Raw genomic sequence first — 16,132 nt, forward strand, 5'->3', positions numbered from 1 at the left:
TGTAATGGCCTTTTCCAAATCCTTTCAACAACACAGCACCAGGATGTGAGAGTACTCTTACGCTGACCATAATGGGAGTTAGCTTTTAGGCTTGTTTTTCTGGGGGATAGGACTGTGTGTTTGCTTGTTTGTTTTTGATTCAGGGTCTTGTGATTCCAGGCTAGCCTCGAACTCACTGTGTGGCTCAGGTTAGTCTTGAATTCCTGCTCCTCTTCCTCAGCTTCCCAAGTGCTGGGGTTACAGCCACACACCTAGCTGGATTTTTCCTGTACTTGATTTCTACAATTAACCCCTTGACTTTTTCTCTGGCAATAAACTAATCCAGTGGCTGACTCTGAGTCGCCCCTTCCAGCTCCTTGCTTCAGCATTTCTCCTCTGCTCTGAATCCAAGCTCTTCTCTGGGCCTTCTCCACAAGGTCAGGGTGTTTCCAATACAAGGGTAGCCCAGGCTAGCTCTGACCTTTTTCCTAGTTAATTTTACCTTCCTGTGCTCTCCATATATCCTAGTGACTTTTCTATCACTTTCATAAAACACCATGACCAAGTCAACTTATAAAAGAAAAAAGTTTGGGGGGTGGGGAATCTTAGGTTTTCCGAGGGTCAGATAGAGTTCGTGAGTTCATGGCCACCATGACAGGAGGCACATCACACTTGTCAGGCAGGTAGGGTGCTGGAGCAACGTCTGAGCGCGTATTTCTTGACCCTCAAGCAAGAGGCAGAGAGAAATACCGGGAATGGCTTGGGTCTTTTGAAACTTCAATGTCCACCCCTGTGACATACCCCCTTCAACAAGGCCACACCTCTAAATACTTCCCAAACAGTTCTACCAGTTGGGGACCTCGTATTTAAATGTATGAGCCTAGGGGGTCTGTTCTCATCCAAACTACCACACTATTTAACTACTTTGGTTAGCTGTTTTCTTTCTATAATCAGAGGTTAAGAAGAAAGCTAGTTTGCTTTTGACTTTTCCTCATGCCTAAAGTGACCCTGGATAGACCCATGAGGTGAAACCTTCTCTCCAGAAATAACTAACCCAGGAGTTCAGTGTCCTGCCAGCCCTTCCCAGGCTAAAGTTCACAACTATCCAAGCCCTGTCACATGTTGGCACCTGCTGTTCTTGACATCGCATTACAGTCAAGCATCCTGCGTCACGTGTCTAAGTTCCCGTTGTTGCTAATGGCTGCCTACTTCATGGGAGTATTACAGCTTACGGATGCATCTCGTCCCACGGACGTTTGGGCTGCTGCCAGCTTCCTTATTCTCTCCAGGGCCACCAAGTGCATTTTGTCAACGTGTATTAGTGTTTCCATAAAACACGTTCTTCCCAGTGGAACTGCTGTGTCTTTGAAGGCACGCATGTCTGCTCTGCCGTTGTTAGTGTTGTTCCCAGGAAGCACCGACATGCTTACCTCAGCAGTGGACACATGGGGCCTCTCCCCTCACTCTTCCTCACTCTGGATCTTGTCATTTCTGACCACTGAACACAGTGTCTTCTTATTTTCTTGATTTTAACGGGGATAGATTTCTTTTTTTTTTTTTTTTTTTTTTTTTTTGGTTTTTTTTTTTCGAGCTGGGGACCAACCAGGGCTTTATGCTTCCTAGGCAAGCGCTCTACCACTGAGCTAAATCCCCAACCCCAGGGATAGATTTCTCTTGATTACTTTCTGTATCAATGTTGAAAAATACTGGTTTTCTTTGCATTTGAGATTTCCTTTAAGTTTATTTCGTAGCCAGTTTCTTCTGATGACAGGTCATCCTTCCCAAATACTGAAGTAAAATTCTCATCCAAGTAATTCCCAGAAGGAAAAACTTCTTTGTAAACTCCTAGGATTGTTTGTTTTGTTTGTTTGTTTGTTTGTTTGTTTGAGGTACTATCTCACCTCGTAGCACAGATTAGCCGGGAACTCACATATCCCTGACCTACTCACACAATCCTCCTGCCTCAGCTTCCCATGTGCTTTGTGCATACAACGTCCAACTTCTTTGTCAATGCTGACCTTTGGGTCTTTTTATTATTATCTTTTATGTGGTTGTGCTAAGTACGCTTAAGCACACCACGAGCACAAAATTATAAGTTTCTTTTTTTTCATCACATTTCAATGTATGTTGTGTTTGGGAGATGGACTGCACATGGCATAGCACATACGTGGAGGTCAAAGGGCAACATGCAGTAGTAAATCTCTCCTTTCACTGTGTGGGTCCTGGGGATCAGCCGGTGCTCCGGCTTGATGACAAGCGCTTTTCCCTTCAGACCATCTTGCTGACACCTTGTGGCATTTTCAAGAAGGAAACAGTTTATGTGCCGGCATCGGGGTGAGCATGTTTCTTAGCAGCACGTCCTTACTAACTTGAATCCCTTTGGAGAAAGGAAAGAAATCTTACAATTTAATTATCTTATAATAAAATACTGGTTTTGTTTGAAGAATGTTTTTCTTGTAAAAAGACCCACACTTACAGCTTCCCTGTCTTTTTAAAGGCCTCACTTCTGCCTGTTCTCTGTATCCTCAAAGATAAAAACAAAACAATACAAAACTAACAAAAACAAAAGGCAGGTTTTTTTCTGTATGCTATATACTTAGAGCTATGGCTGAAATTCAGAGATACTTCAGAGAACTCTTTACCTTTGGGTAGTGTGGCAAACAGACCCCTCACACAGCTAACTAGGAAATTAGGAAATCTGTAAACTCTGGCTGGATAGACAGGTAAGCACCAAAGGGCCCGGAAGGAGAGAGACGTGTCATAAGAGGGCATTTCTTCAAAGAAACAAGCTCTGAAGCCAGATTTCATGGTGCACACCTGTCATCCTAGCACTAGGGAGGCTGAGGTGAGAAGACCACGCATTCCAAACCATCACAAGGAAACAAAGGTCATTCAATACTGTAAGTCCCGGGCCTGGAGGCTCATGGTCCTGTGGTCAGTGTTTAATCCTCAGCAGCACAACAAAGCAGTCTCCGATCTAGCCCTCAAAGAAGGAGTGGGTGTGTTAGCTGGATAATTAAGTAGAGAGAGAGCATTCAGAGAAGACAGAGCCACATTTAGAAATGCATCCAACAGCATGGAACACTGAATACCACCTTCCCACTTCATGTTCTCATTGTTCTGACAAAGGCCGTGTAAGGAGGGAAGACTTCCCTTTGGCTCGTCAGTTTAAGAAACGACATTGTCCGTCATGCTAGGGAGTCAGGTGGCACTGACAAGGAACATTCACTGTCACACCACCTCACACCGCAGTATGGAGCTAGCCACACTCTCCCTGCTTGCCGCAGGCAGTGAATGTTCTCAGCTCTGGAGCCTTGAGCAGTGTTTCACGTGGCCTAGGCTCCCTGCAACCGCTATAATCTTGAACCCCTGATCCTCCTGCCTCCACCTCTTGACTGCTGGGATTGCAAGCTGGTCCCAACAGTATTGGTTTTTACAAGTTCTCTCCTGGAGCTGGAGAAGTGCCTAGGGGGTTTAAGAGCATCGACTGCTCTTGCAGAGGCCTTGAGCTTGACTCCTAACATCGACAACGGGCTCTGACAGCTTGTATCAGCTTTAGATGACCTGATGCTCTCTTCTGGCCTCTGAGGACACACGTGTGTATGCATACTTATGCACACATGTGTGCCCTCACACACAACACATCACATGTGGCACATACAGTCACATACACATGCATGTACATTTTTTAATAATTACCTCCCATCTTTCTTCAAATCATTTAATCTCATTCCTCAGAGTCCTCTCCCCTGACCCTCCCTTTTGCTTACCTCTCTTCTTCATTGCAAATGGAATTTTAGTTGTCTGACGTTAACTGTATATAAATCATGTCTATTATATATAACACTTATGTAAAATACTAGAAGTTACACAGTTATGTAACCTTTCCCTCCCATAGGCAGACTTGATCCACCATGTCAGCTGGCATTTCTCCGTGCCTGGCTGGTCATGGCCTACTCGTTTCATTTTTCTTTTTGGCAATGTGTTCTTATTGGCAATTGATTCATAAAGTTGTGCAGGTCTGTGGAGAGCAGTGGGTCATTTCCACACTCATACAGTGTGTAAAGCCCACCTCAGGGTAACTGATAGGGGAAGTTCAGACGCCCCCTACTTGGCTTACCGTAAGTCTTATTGTAGCTGTTCCTGTGAACTGGCTGATGGAGAGTGAGCTAGGCAAGCTGGCTGGCATTTAGTACCCTAGCGCTCTTCTGTCAAGTGGACAAAGCCCAGAAGTCTCTGTGTACGCCCGCCCACAGGTCCTTTAGAATAGTTGTAATGTGATGATTGTTTTAGGTACACCATCCAATGTGAAGTTTATACCTGATGTATGCTTTCCTTTCTGTTCTTCCTAGGCAAGAAAACAGCATATCACTGGTAAAAGCCTATTGGAATGAACTCTTTACCCTCGGTCTCGCCCAGTGCTGGCAAGTGATGAACGTCGCGACTATATTAGCAACGTTTGTCAACTGTCTTCACAATAGCCTTCAGCAAGGTAAGAACACAGCTTTATTTGTTTCCAGGGATATACGAGGAGCTGTGGCCAAAGCTAGATACTGTGATGATCGCATTGATGTTTTACCTTTTTTATCTTAACATTTTGATAAATGCATTGCTCATTCAAAATATATTTGAATTAGAAAGACAATGTTAAGGCAAATGTATTTAAGTCTGAAAGGCTCAGAAGTCAAGCTTTCGTCACTAAAAACCAGTGCCTGAGGCCAGGCTATCAATCAGCAAGAGAGAATACGTTTGAGTTAGCCAAAGAATCCAGGTTGCTTCTAACAAGCTGTCTCCCAAGAATGCGTGTGGCCTTGAAGACATTACTCCCCCTTACGAGGCTTGCCTCCTAACCCCGCTGTTTCAGCAACCAGATTCCAACGTGTCTTCTGCCAGGGGCAAACCACCACGTTGTACAGGAACAGAAAAGCCCATGTATATTTGCTTGTAAGTGGAGAGTGATCAAATACTTAAGTGTGTGTACTTCTCTCCCAATCCTAAGGCTATACTTTTTCCCCTAATAACCCTTAGAGTCACATGATGAGCTGGTTTTGGGTCAGTTCCCTAAGACCTGTTGTCTCATCTGAATAGAATAGGGATGTGTGGGCACAGCCATACTAGGAAGAACTGGTCTAGGAAGTACAAGTTCAAAGCCATCACGGGCTACAGAGCCAGACGCTTAGGCAGACACAGTCTGACTGTACATACCTGGCTGGCCTGGAGTATCGCAGACGTCACCTACCTCTGGAGCATTTGCAGCATGGTGGCATGTGCTGCCACGCCTGGTGGCAAAAAGCTGCTTTAAGAGAGAACCGTAAAGTCATACAGTCCTTACGTTTCTCTTTCTACATGCTTCATCTGAGGGAGCAGAGAGTAAGCAACTTAAAAACACGTTGAAAATGGCTGCGGGATTAAAGTTCTGCTGCCTCAAGCTCAGGGATAGTTTATACAGTTTTACTCCATTAGTACATTCTATTCTCATTGTTTTCATTTGTTTTGTACTTTTGGTTAGCATTAGTAGTTTTCAAGGTAACATGTCAGGGTCTTCCTGAGATTCCCTTGCCTTCAACACCCATAACCCATACCACATGCTGGGCTAACTACTGATTATCCCACATGTTATCTTCCCTTTCTCCCTCTCTCCCTTCCTCCCTCCTTCCCTCCCCCTCCTTTCTTTTCCCTTGTTCACACAAGGACAGAGTCTCAGCTTGCAGTCCCCAGCTCACCTAGAGCTCACTGTGTAGCTTAGGCATGTATTAAGCTATGCTCCTGCCTCAGCCTCCCAAAGTGCTGTGATCGGAGGTATGCACCAAAACACCTGACTTTTTTGCTTCACAATATTTTAAAATCTTCTGCTGCCTCACCAAGGGCTGAGAGTCTTCGTAAATCTCACCTATGAGAAAGTTCCCAGAAGGCAGAATCACACCGCCTTCTCATCCCTGGTCCAGACTCCTCTGCCCACGTGTTCCACGGCTCGCCTTCCTTAGTAACACAGTCGGGTGTATTTTACACAGACCCCGATAGACAGATCAGTTATATTTTTCTCTACTTTGTTCTTAGCAATGCATTTTGCTCCACTTTTGTCTTTAATATACTGAAGTTTCTAATGTTTAAAATTGAAAATGATTTTGCTTCATTTTTTTCAGGTGGCATAAGCTTAAATAAAATCCTGTTATAAACATTTGAGCCTTCTTTGTTTCTTTTGTTTGTTTGATTTGTTTGGTTTTGCTTTTTGGTTAATTGTTGTTGTTCTTTGTTTCTTTTGAGTCGGGGTCTCTTCTGGCCTCAGACTCCTTAAATATCAAAGGACGACCATGAGCTCCTCATGCTCTCTTTCTCCCTTCTCCCAAGTGTTGGGGCTAACGGTGGACACCGCCACACCAGGCCTTTCGCAGTGCTGGACATCAAATTAGGGCTTCCTAAACTCTAGATAATCGACCTAGTAGTTGTGGGACATCCGTGGCCCTCTTTGAACTTGGGCTGTGGGTTTCGTTGGGTTCTTTTGTTTTTGTTTTGTTTTCCCAGACAGATGCCTCTGCATCTAAAGGGGCACTAAGAAGGGAATGCTAAGGTTTGGTTTCTACCTCCTTCTTCCTGTGGGCACACTGTCAGAAGATGATGTCTTAGCTTCCGCCCACGGGCCCTTGTTGCAGAGATTCTGAATCTAAGCCTCAACCTGTGAAGAGGTTGATTATGTTCCATACAAATAGAGAAGGGGAGTGTGTGAGATTGGTCAAACATTATAGATGGCAATTGGAAGTGTCTGCTTGTGTTTTAAAGATAAAATGTCCCCGGAGAGGAGGAAGTTGTTGATGGAGCACATCTTCAAGCTGCAGGAGTTCTGTAACAGCATGGTGAAGCTCTGCATAGACGGGCATGAATACGCCTACCTCAAGGCCATCGTTCTCTTCAGCCCCGGTACGGGACACGCCCTGCCCTCACTCCTTGTCTATGTAGTCACGTTGGCGCTTTGGAGATAGACTCTCGGCCATATAGCCCAGGCTCGACCTGCACTCTTAGCAGTCCTTCTGCCTCAGATAACCAATACAGATTACAGATGTACACCGCTATGCCAGGACTTTGTGTCTCATGAGTGTATTCGATGTTGTGGGGACATTGGAACCCTCAGGTTCCACTGCAGGCGGGAGTGTGAAATGTACAGTTGCCAGGGACAGGAGCTCAGCACCTGCTGTAAACATTGAATATAAGGAGCCCCGAGAAATCGTGCAGTGAGTTAAGGTCCTGCCATGGACCCAAGTTAGAAGAACTCCCAAGAACCAACGTAAAAAGCCAGGCACAGCAGCTCATACCTGCATCCCGGCACTGGGCAGTAAGAATAGGCAGATCTCTGGAGCTGACTGGCCATCCAGCCAAAGCCACAAGCTCCATGAGAGACCCTGTCTCAAGACGTAAAGACAGAGAGGAAAGACACCCGACAGCCACCTGTGGCTTCCACACACAAATGCGCATGCGCGCGCGCGCGCGCGCGCACACACACACACACACACACACACCCTGCAATAACAAGGACACTTGCTACACACACACACACACACACACACACACACACCCTGCAATAACAAGGACACACACACACACACACACACACACACACACACACACACCCCTGCAATAACAAGGACACTTACACACACACACACACACACACACACCCCTGCAATAACAAGGACACTACACACACACACACACACACACACACACACCCCTGCAATAACAAGGACACACACACACACACACACACACACACACACACACACACACACAAAAAAAGTCAAACACATATTCAATTCCTATTGACCTCAAAGTACAAAATTATATACGTACATAAAAATCTTGAAATGAATATTTGTGTTGGCACCAGTCATAGCCAAAAGGTGAACGCATACCAGGTAATTGTCCATGGGAAAAGTGATTGAAGCCAGGCTTGGTGGGATATGCCTTTAAGTACTTGGTATGTAGAAGCAAGATGCTCAAGATTCAAGGATAACCTTTCCGACATAGCAAATCCGAGGCCAGCTTTGGTTAAATGAGATCCTGGCTCAAAACAACACCTAAGGATAAGACTGGTGGAATGGCTCAGCCAGTGAAGGTGCTTGCTGACGAGCCTGATAACCCAAGTTCAAATCCCTGGGACCCACATGCTAAAAGGACTGATTCGTGAAAGACTCCAGAAATGCACGGTGGTATGTGTGCCTGAATACACACACACACACACACACACACACACACACACACACACACACCATATGCACTTGTGCAAATACATAAATGTAATAGAAAGTTTTAAAAACAGATGGTGTATGTATATATAATACGTGCACACAATGGAATCATGTTAGTACAAGTGGAGTGAGCTTTTGATATAAGCTATGGCAGGATGAAAACCTGCTAAGTGAAAGACACTGCTCATACAGGCACGCATAATAATCCCATATAGACAACCGTGAGGAGGAGTGCAAATTAGTCATTTGTAGAGTCAGGCAGTGGGGAGCTGGGGACCAATTGCTACTGGTTGTCAGGTTGCTTTGAAGTCACAAAAATGTCCCAGTTACATTGCGAAAGTGTAAAACTCTGAAGATGCTAAAATCATCTGATGTTGAGGATATCAGACAGCTGCAGACAATCAGTAGAGCACACAGACCTGTGTTACTTGAGTTCTTAGGTCTGTATCATTGGGCACTTTTAAAGCCAGAATGTAAGACTGCTGCTGCTGGGTCCTGGGTTTGTTACACTCTCAGGATCTTATGGAGCTGCAGATGTGGGAAGATGGGCTTCTCTCTTTCTTTCCAGTGTCTAATTTTCAGACAGTAAAGGGGCCTCCAACTCCAGTTTGTAGATAGGAGAAGTCCACAGTCCTTGAGGGTCTGTGTCTCCGCTCTGTTCCTGTGTCCTAATAAAATTGTCCAGCAAACCTGCTTCTTCCTCTCAGTGGTAAGATAATTAGACCTGTGTACAGTTGAGTGTTTCACAGGAGGGGGAGTGCAGGCCCAGTGCTTCACCTGAGCTAATCTGTGTTTCCGTTTTTACTCATTCTGTTTATTCTGTTTGTGGCATTGGGGTCCAGCATACAACCTTATACAGGACAGGCAATAGCTCTACCAATGAGACATACTTCGAGCCCACACACATCTCCATTTTAGCACAACCAGTTTGCCAATTTTAGCTTTCTTTGGGTAAAATTGAAAAATTAAGCTATAAATTGATGGTGTCACTTTAAATATTTCTATTTTGTGAAATATAACTGTCAAAATGTTTTGTAGATTATTTCACGTTCTTATAATTTTTCTGATAACGATAATGAAAGTGCTTGTAATTTATGTTTTTATAAGTACTTTTAAAGTTAGCCATATCTGGGTAGGCTCCTTGACAAACACAACCTGCAAATAGTTCATAGATTACGGGTGCTTTTTTTTTTTTTTTTTTTTTTTTTTTTTTTTTTTTTCGAGCTGGGGACCGAACCCAGGGCCTTGTGCTTGCTAGGCAAATGCTCTACCACTGAGCTAAATCCCCAATCCCTACAGGTGCTTTTAAATTTAGGTTATTTTATGTTGCTGAAAGCAAAATGGTAACATCTAAACAAAAGCCATCGCACCACTTTGGAGAAAAAGAAAGCCGTATTAGCACCGGTGGTCCGGCTTTTATTAATATATAAATATGGTCACCACTGGCTTGGGGTATTCAGCAAGTACTTCTGGAAAGAAGGAACAAAACACTGTCTGTGGGATGGGGCTTCCGAACTGTTTGATCTTCCATGACTTATTAAATGATTATTAAATAACTGGGTATATTCCTTTATGTCTTAGACCATCCAGGCCTGGAGAACATGGAGCTGATTGAGAAATTTCAGGAAAAGGCTTATGTGGAATTCCAAGATTACATCACCAGGACATATCCAGATGACACCTACAGGTACCTCTCAGCCAGAACTATTTAATACAATTCATTCAGAGGATTTGTGTTTGCTCTGAGATAGGGTCTCATGGAGCTTACTTTGACCTTGAACGTGCAACCATGGAAAACCTTCAACCACGACTCCCCTGCCTCTGCCTCCAGACTTCTAGGATTATACACAGGCATGTGGCATGCCTGCCCTGAGAGCTTTTGAGTAAATCTATTCCATTATTATATTCCATTTTAAGAGTAATTTAGTGTCTTAGTTAACCGTGACCTTTGAAGTGGGTAATGTTTTTGAAGGCTTAGTGCTAGAATATTTGCTCAGTGTGCGTAAGGTCCTTGTTTTCTCCTCATCACTACCAATGAAGAAGGGTTCAGGGCTTCAGGTTAGTGGTAACACACATAGTACAAGGCTCTGGGTGTGGTCTCCCACACAGAGGGGAGAAACCAGCTGTTAACAATGGCTAATGAGTGCTCGATCTAAATCAGTGGTTCTCAACCTGTGGGTTGCGACCCCTTTGGGAGTCAAATGACCTCTCACAGGGTTCACATTATCAGATATCTTGCATATCAGACATTAATATTACAGTTCATCATAGCATAATTAACATGCTGTAATTACAGTTAAGAAGTAGCAACAAAATAATTTTGTGGTTGGGGGTCACTTCTACGTGAGGAACCGTATTAAAGGATTGCAGGGTTGGGAAGGTAGAGAAATTACTGCTTTAAATTGAGAGGGTGAGAAACTGTCTGAAGGATGCAGGATTGTCAGAGCCAAACCTCGCCCAGGCAGATGAGCTGTAGATCCCAACTTTTCAGATGAAATAATTGTATTAGTAGAAAGAGAGATGAAAATGATAAACTAAAACACTTATAAACTGATATATAATTAGCTTTGAAATATAGCTTATGGTAATTCTTCCAAGTCATTTTTCGCCAGTGTTCTTTGGGGTTGGAGGGAATTTTCCTTTCTTATTTTTATGAAAACAGCCACCCACCTCTGAAGGAAACACAGTAGATCAGAATGATTAGAAGGACAGTTTTTGATTATATATGGATAATGCCATGCTTGCTGAGTTTAATGTCTGAGTTTCATGTTCCTTATGATAATAGTATGCCCTTCTGAAAAGTCCAGTAGGCTTCGTTATGCACAGTGACCTGTGGTCACTCTCAGACAAAAAACACGAAACAAGGAATCCCGGAGATTACCCATGCATTCTAAATGGCATGCCGTTATGAGTAGTAGGAGGCAGCGTGTCGTGCTCTCTCATTTTGCCCTGCCTTTGACTGCATCCCCCTCTGCAGTACCCCTGCATCCCCCTCTGCAGTACCCCTGCTTCCCCCTCTGAAGGCGTACCCTGCTGCAGACTGCTGGGGCGTTCAGCATTGACTGTCCACCTCAGCGGTCAGATGACACTCCCTGCTTTACTTCCTGACCACCCAAAGCACAAGGGAAAGGATGCTTTCTCAGTTCTTACGTTCCTGCTTATTCAAAAGTCAGTTCCCTTGAACTGTCGCGCGCCCAATGTCCCGCCAGCAAGAACGACGCGCAGCAACAGGATTCTTCTGCGAACAAGCCTTTACTGTGTTACAGCTCTTCTTAGTGTTACAGCTCTTCTTAGTGTTACAGCTCTCTTGAACAGGGACCCCGAGCAGCAAAGTCGCTCGACTTATATACACAACAGTATGCTAATTATCTCTCAGGGATTGGTGGGGCATGGATCACCCCACTACTTGTCCTCCAGGGATTGGCGGAGAATGAATCACCTCATTAGCATATTAACGGTCAACTGACACCTGGTGCATAAACCGCACATGTGCAGTACCGCTGTTCACCACTAGAGGGAGCCCTACATCTCATTATCGTATGGCCGCCCTAGCAAGGGGACAAGCCTGCACATGCGCAGTAAGTTGTCGACATCCAGACAAGGCTGGATGTCGGCGCCATCTTTGTTTTGCCGCGCCGCTCTCTACATTGAACAGTGCTTTTCCACTTCAGACACACTTGCTCATAACCTAGAATTGGACAGGAAGCAGTCCTTCGTCTTCACGCCAGCTCTGTGGAAAGAGGAAATGACACAAGGGACAGTTGAGTCACTCTTTGAGCCTAATGACCTTTTTATTTATCTATTATTTATTTATCTTTATAACAGTTGTCTGTTACATCATTTCTAAGAGTGTGCGTGTGTGTGCTTGTATGTATGTGTGTGTGTCTGTCTGTCTGTCTTTTTATGTCTGTGTCTGCCTGTGTCTATGTATGTGTATCTATGTGTATATGTATCTCTGTATCTCTGTGTCTGTTAGTGTGTCTATGGGTGTGTGTGTGTGTGTCTTTGTCTGTCTGTGTCTCTTTATACTTGTGTATGTGTATCTTTGTATCTAAGTGTGTCTGTGTGTAATCTATATGAATGTGTGTCTGTATCTGTGATTGTGTGTCTATGTATGTCTTAGTTAGGGCTTTCACTACTGTGTACAGACACCATGACCAAGAACTCTAATTATAAAGACGACATTGAACTGGGGCTGGCTTACAGGTTCAGAGGTTCAGTCCATTGTCATCAAGGTGGGAGCCGTCAGGTAGGTCTGGTGCAGAAGGAGCTGAGAGTTCTATATCTTCATCTGAAAGCCACTATAGCAGAACACTAGTTTCCAGGCAGCTAGGATGAGGGTCTTAAAGCCCATGCCCACAGTGACACACCTAATCCAACAAGGCCACACCTACTCCAACAGTGCCATACCTTCTAATAGTGCCACTCCCTGGGCTGAGCATGTACAGACCACACAGTGTGTATATGTTTACTGTATGTGTGTATCTGTCTGTGTGTGTCTATGTATATGTATGTGTGTGTATATGTGTCTGTGTGTGTTTTCAAAAGAAAAGAGTTTCTGAACCTCCTGTGTTCTGATAACATAGAGCACTGTTCTTACCCTCTGAAATGGGTTGGGAAGCTGTTCTCGAGTGCACCTAATCCGTGATGTAATACTTTAGTCACACAGTTCTTGTAGCCAGGTGGGCACAGTGTGGTGCGGCAGTTCAGAGGAAAGCTTTCCTGTGGAGGGGACGGTGCGATGTGGGTGGCAGCCCTGCCACTCTAAGCCCTGCCATTCCAAAATGCTTGTCCTCAGTTTTGAAACTTTGATCTTCATTATTTCACATGGATGCTTTTCTTTCTCTTTTGACTTTGCCCCCGTCTCCTCTTCCTCTTTCAGGCTGTCTAGATTACTTCTCAGACTACCGGCCTTGCGGCTGATGAATGCCACCATCACTGAGGAATTGTTCTTCAAAGGTCTCATTGGCAACGTACGGATCGACAGTGTCATCCCACACATTTTAAAAATGGAGCCTGCAGATTACAACTCTCAAATAATTGGTCACAGCCTTTGAAAGTGGAGGTCACCCTGCTCCGGGCTAAAGTTTACCGTTCCTTCTCGGAACACATGAAACCAAATCGAACTGTTACTTCCAGGGCATCTGCGAATATTAACTTTAAGAGTAACCAAAATCAAAAGTATTTTTCTTTTGGATTCCTTAAGAAGAAGTTAAGTGACCAGGCAGGGGTCAGGAATTATACTACCCTATCTGTCCTATAGGAATGAATCAACAATGGTACGGGGCTGTTCTTGGGGAGGATGACACTTAAGACTCTCTCCTCCTGACTGTCTACACTAAGCTTTCTCATTCTATTTTATAAAACAAATAAACTAGTCTTTCCCCCCTGAATTGTGTTTTCTTCCTGTTTAATGCCACTGAGCCTGTACACTGTAACAATGAGCTACCTAAGCAGAAACTTCTTACGTCTCGCTCATCCGTGGTCATCTTAGTTACCAGGCCAAAAGGTTATCTTATGCTCAATGACGTAATGATAATGCCAGAGCTATAGGAAATAAATATATATGCTTTTATACACATCAAGGTGCCCTTTAGCATATAACACTCGTTGCTGGCAATGAGACATGAGCCATTTGTATTTTTTTTAGTGTAGTAGATTATTAGTTACAAGCACTTTTATTTGTTGTGGTAGAAAATTAGTCTTGAGAATAGGATGAGGATCCTGTTCTAAAATTTGGGATTTACTGTGTTTTAAACATAGTAGAGACGCCCCCGGGCTGTGTTAGTGTTTTAGAATAGATAGTAAAATAGTTGTTTTTTTTCATCCCACAGAAAGCCTCTCTCCTCTTCTCAGATGCAGGCTCAGCTTCTCCACCCTACTCTGGCCTTTAGCCATTTTTATGAGGTCTTTTAAAAAGACCTCACCCAGTTTGTTAAGTAATGCAGTTATCAAAGCCCATGTGGTTCCAAGGTTGAGTTAAATAATTAAAGCAATTAATAATTTGTAAAAGCAAAAGAATCTGCACCGGTTCTTTTCACTGCAAAGTCGAGGAGGGCTGCTGTAACAACCTCACGTTTTGTTATTTGCTACAACCAAAGCATTTCAGACTCCTCAGTCTTCCATGCCAGTGTGACAATCAGTATTTCTTTGTACTGATTTTATAATGGATTCCTTCAGTGCATCTATTCATCTATTGGCTGATATTCTCCTCCCCTCATCTCTTCCCTTCCTCCTTTTTCCCCCTCCTTCTCTCCCCCTTCCCTCCTTTCCACATCTCCATTTTGTTTTCTTGAGACAGGATCTTGTCACCCAGCCAGACTGAACTCAAGTTTGCGGTAACCTTCCTGCCTCCAGCTCCCCATTGCTGGGATTATAGACACGCATCACATCCTAATATTTATTTTTAAAACACAAATGTAGAGATTTTACTGCAACCAGAATACATTTTTATTATTAATAGAGTTTTGCTGAATTTTTCTATTGGGGTGGTGGATTTTACCACTAATAGTAGTAACTAAAAGTGTAGTCTTGCAAATGTTATAGACTTACTACGAGAGTTTTATTTTCTGTTTCATTTTGTCAACAGCTCAATTTATAATAAGCTTCTGGGGGAGAACTTCATAGAGTGTAAAATGCTCAAACGGAATATTTCAGTAGGGCATGTGTAACCTGCATCCTAACACATCTGTAGATGATGACGTCTTATCAGTGTCAAAATGGTGGGCGCCTTTGATACCTTTAACGTCTCAAGACAGTAAGCCAAGGATCCACACACATAAAAAACTGTCCTCGCGGTTATTCCTTTGAGATATTTTTCCTGATGAAATTTGTAGTTACATTGGGAAGTCTTTTGGAAACTGCATTAAAATGTGACTTGCCTTACAAATTTCTGTATCCTGTCAATGGATTTTATTTCAATGACCTATTTATTTGGTGTTTGGACGCCTTCCACATTGTAGGGCATCCCAGTGGGAGAGCTTGTGCTTAGCTTAGTATTTACAAAGCCCTAGCTTCACTCTCCCGAAGTAGAAGGAAGGAAATCGTGTGAGATTCTTAAGAACAAAAGTAATGGCAAGATGGCTTAGAGGGGCAGAGCACTTCCTGTGACAGCCCAGCTACCTGAGTTCAGTCTCTTTCCTTTGAGCTCCACACATGCACTATGCCACATACATGCCCCCCTTGCATGCATGTGTGCACATACACATACATACGTGCACACACATGGACTTTATGATTATATAAACAAAGATAACCTACAATCATGGGAATAAGTACGTAAAGCATGCAGAATATAATTTAACCAGTGTATTGTTACATACAGAAGCTAGTGATCAAGAAGCAAGAGAGTCAAGTCTAGGTAATAGTTGGGAAGGTAGGAGGAAGGTGCAAACAGGGGAAGCTATAGAAGGGGCTTCAGAACTATTGACAGTATGTCATGCACCAATGGTTTTGTAGTTAGCCACTCCAAACCTACCAGTTAGAATCGTGCATTTTCACACGAATGTATAATACAGACAGAGGTTGTCAGGGACAACCGGTCTCCATTCAGTCAGAACAGGGTTCTTACAGAAAGCATGGATTTAAATCTTTGTAGTCACTAAGTGTTAGTGGCTATAAGCTGGAACTTGCGGTGGGACAGAAGCCAGGGCATGTCTGGAGTCCCTCTGTTCTGCGTCTCACGGCCTACTGGCCGAGTTCTAAGGGTAAGACTGAGGCCAGTTTGCCCTCTTTCCTGCTATCAGAAGTTTCCTGTGACTCTCCTGCATTCTAGTCATCAAAAAAGATAACCTGTTGTGAGTATTACGTAAAGAACACACAACTCGGGGGCAAAATACAAACAACTCAAGATTCCATTGGTACACCATCAACAATGTTCAAATTACAGTACATGATCATCTTTTTAACAGTGC

The 16,132-nt window shown here is 43.7% G+C and overlaps 1 protein-coding gene across 1 annotated transcript in view; it reads left to right on the plus strand.

The window, feature by feature from the left end:
• Window positions 1-13,612, plus strand: part of Nr2c1 (nuclear receptor subfamily 2 group C member 1) — a 54,278-nt gene extending 40,666 nt beyond the window's left edge. The window contains exons 11-14 of the mRNA XM_032911586.1: window positions 4,332-4,471; window positions 6,757-6,894; window positions 9,801-9,906; window positions 13,102-13,612. Of these exons, the coding sequence (XP_032767477.1) occupies window positions 4,332-4,471; window positions 6,757-6,894; window positions 9,801-9,906; window positions 13,102-13,276 (559 nt within the window). The 3' untranslated portion in view covers window positions 13,277-13,612. The remainder of the gene's footprint in view (window positions 1-4,331; window positions 4,472-6,756; window positions 6,895-9,800; window positions 9,907-13,101) is intronic.
• Window positions 13,613-16,132: the final 2,520 nt, after the last annotated feature.

Source organism: Rattus rattus, chromosome 1 (assembly GCF_011064425.1).
Source record: "Rattus rattus isolate New Zealand chromosome 1, Rrattus_CSIRO_v1, whole genome shotgun sequence".
Classification (NCBI taxonomy): domain Eukaryota; kingdom Metazoa; phylum Chordata; class Mammalia; order Rodentia; family Muridae; genus Rattus; species Rattus rattus.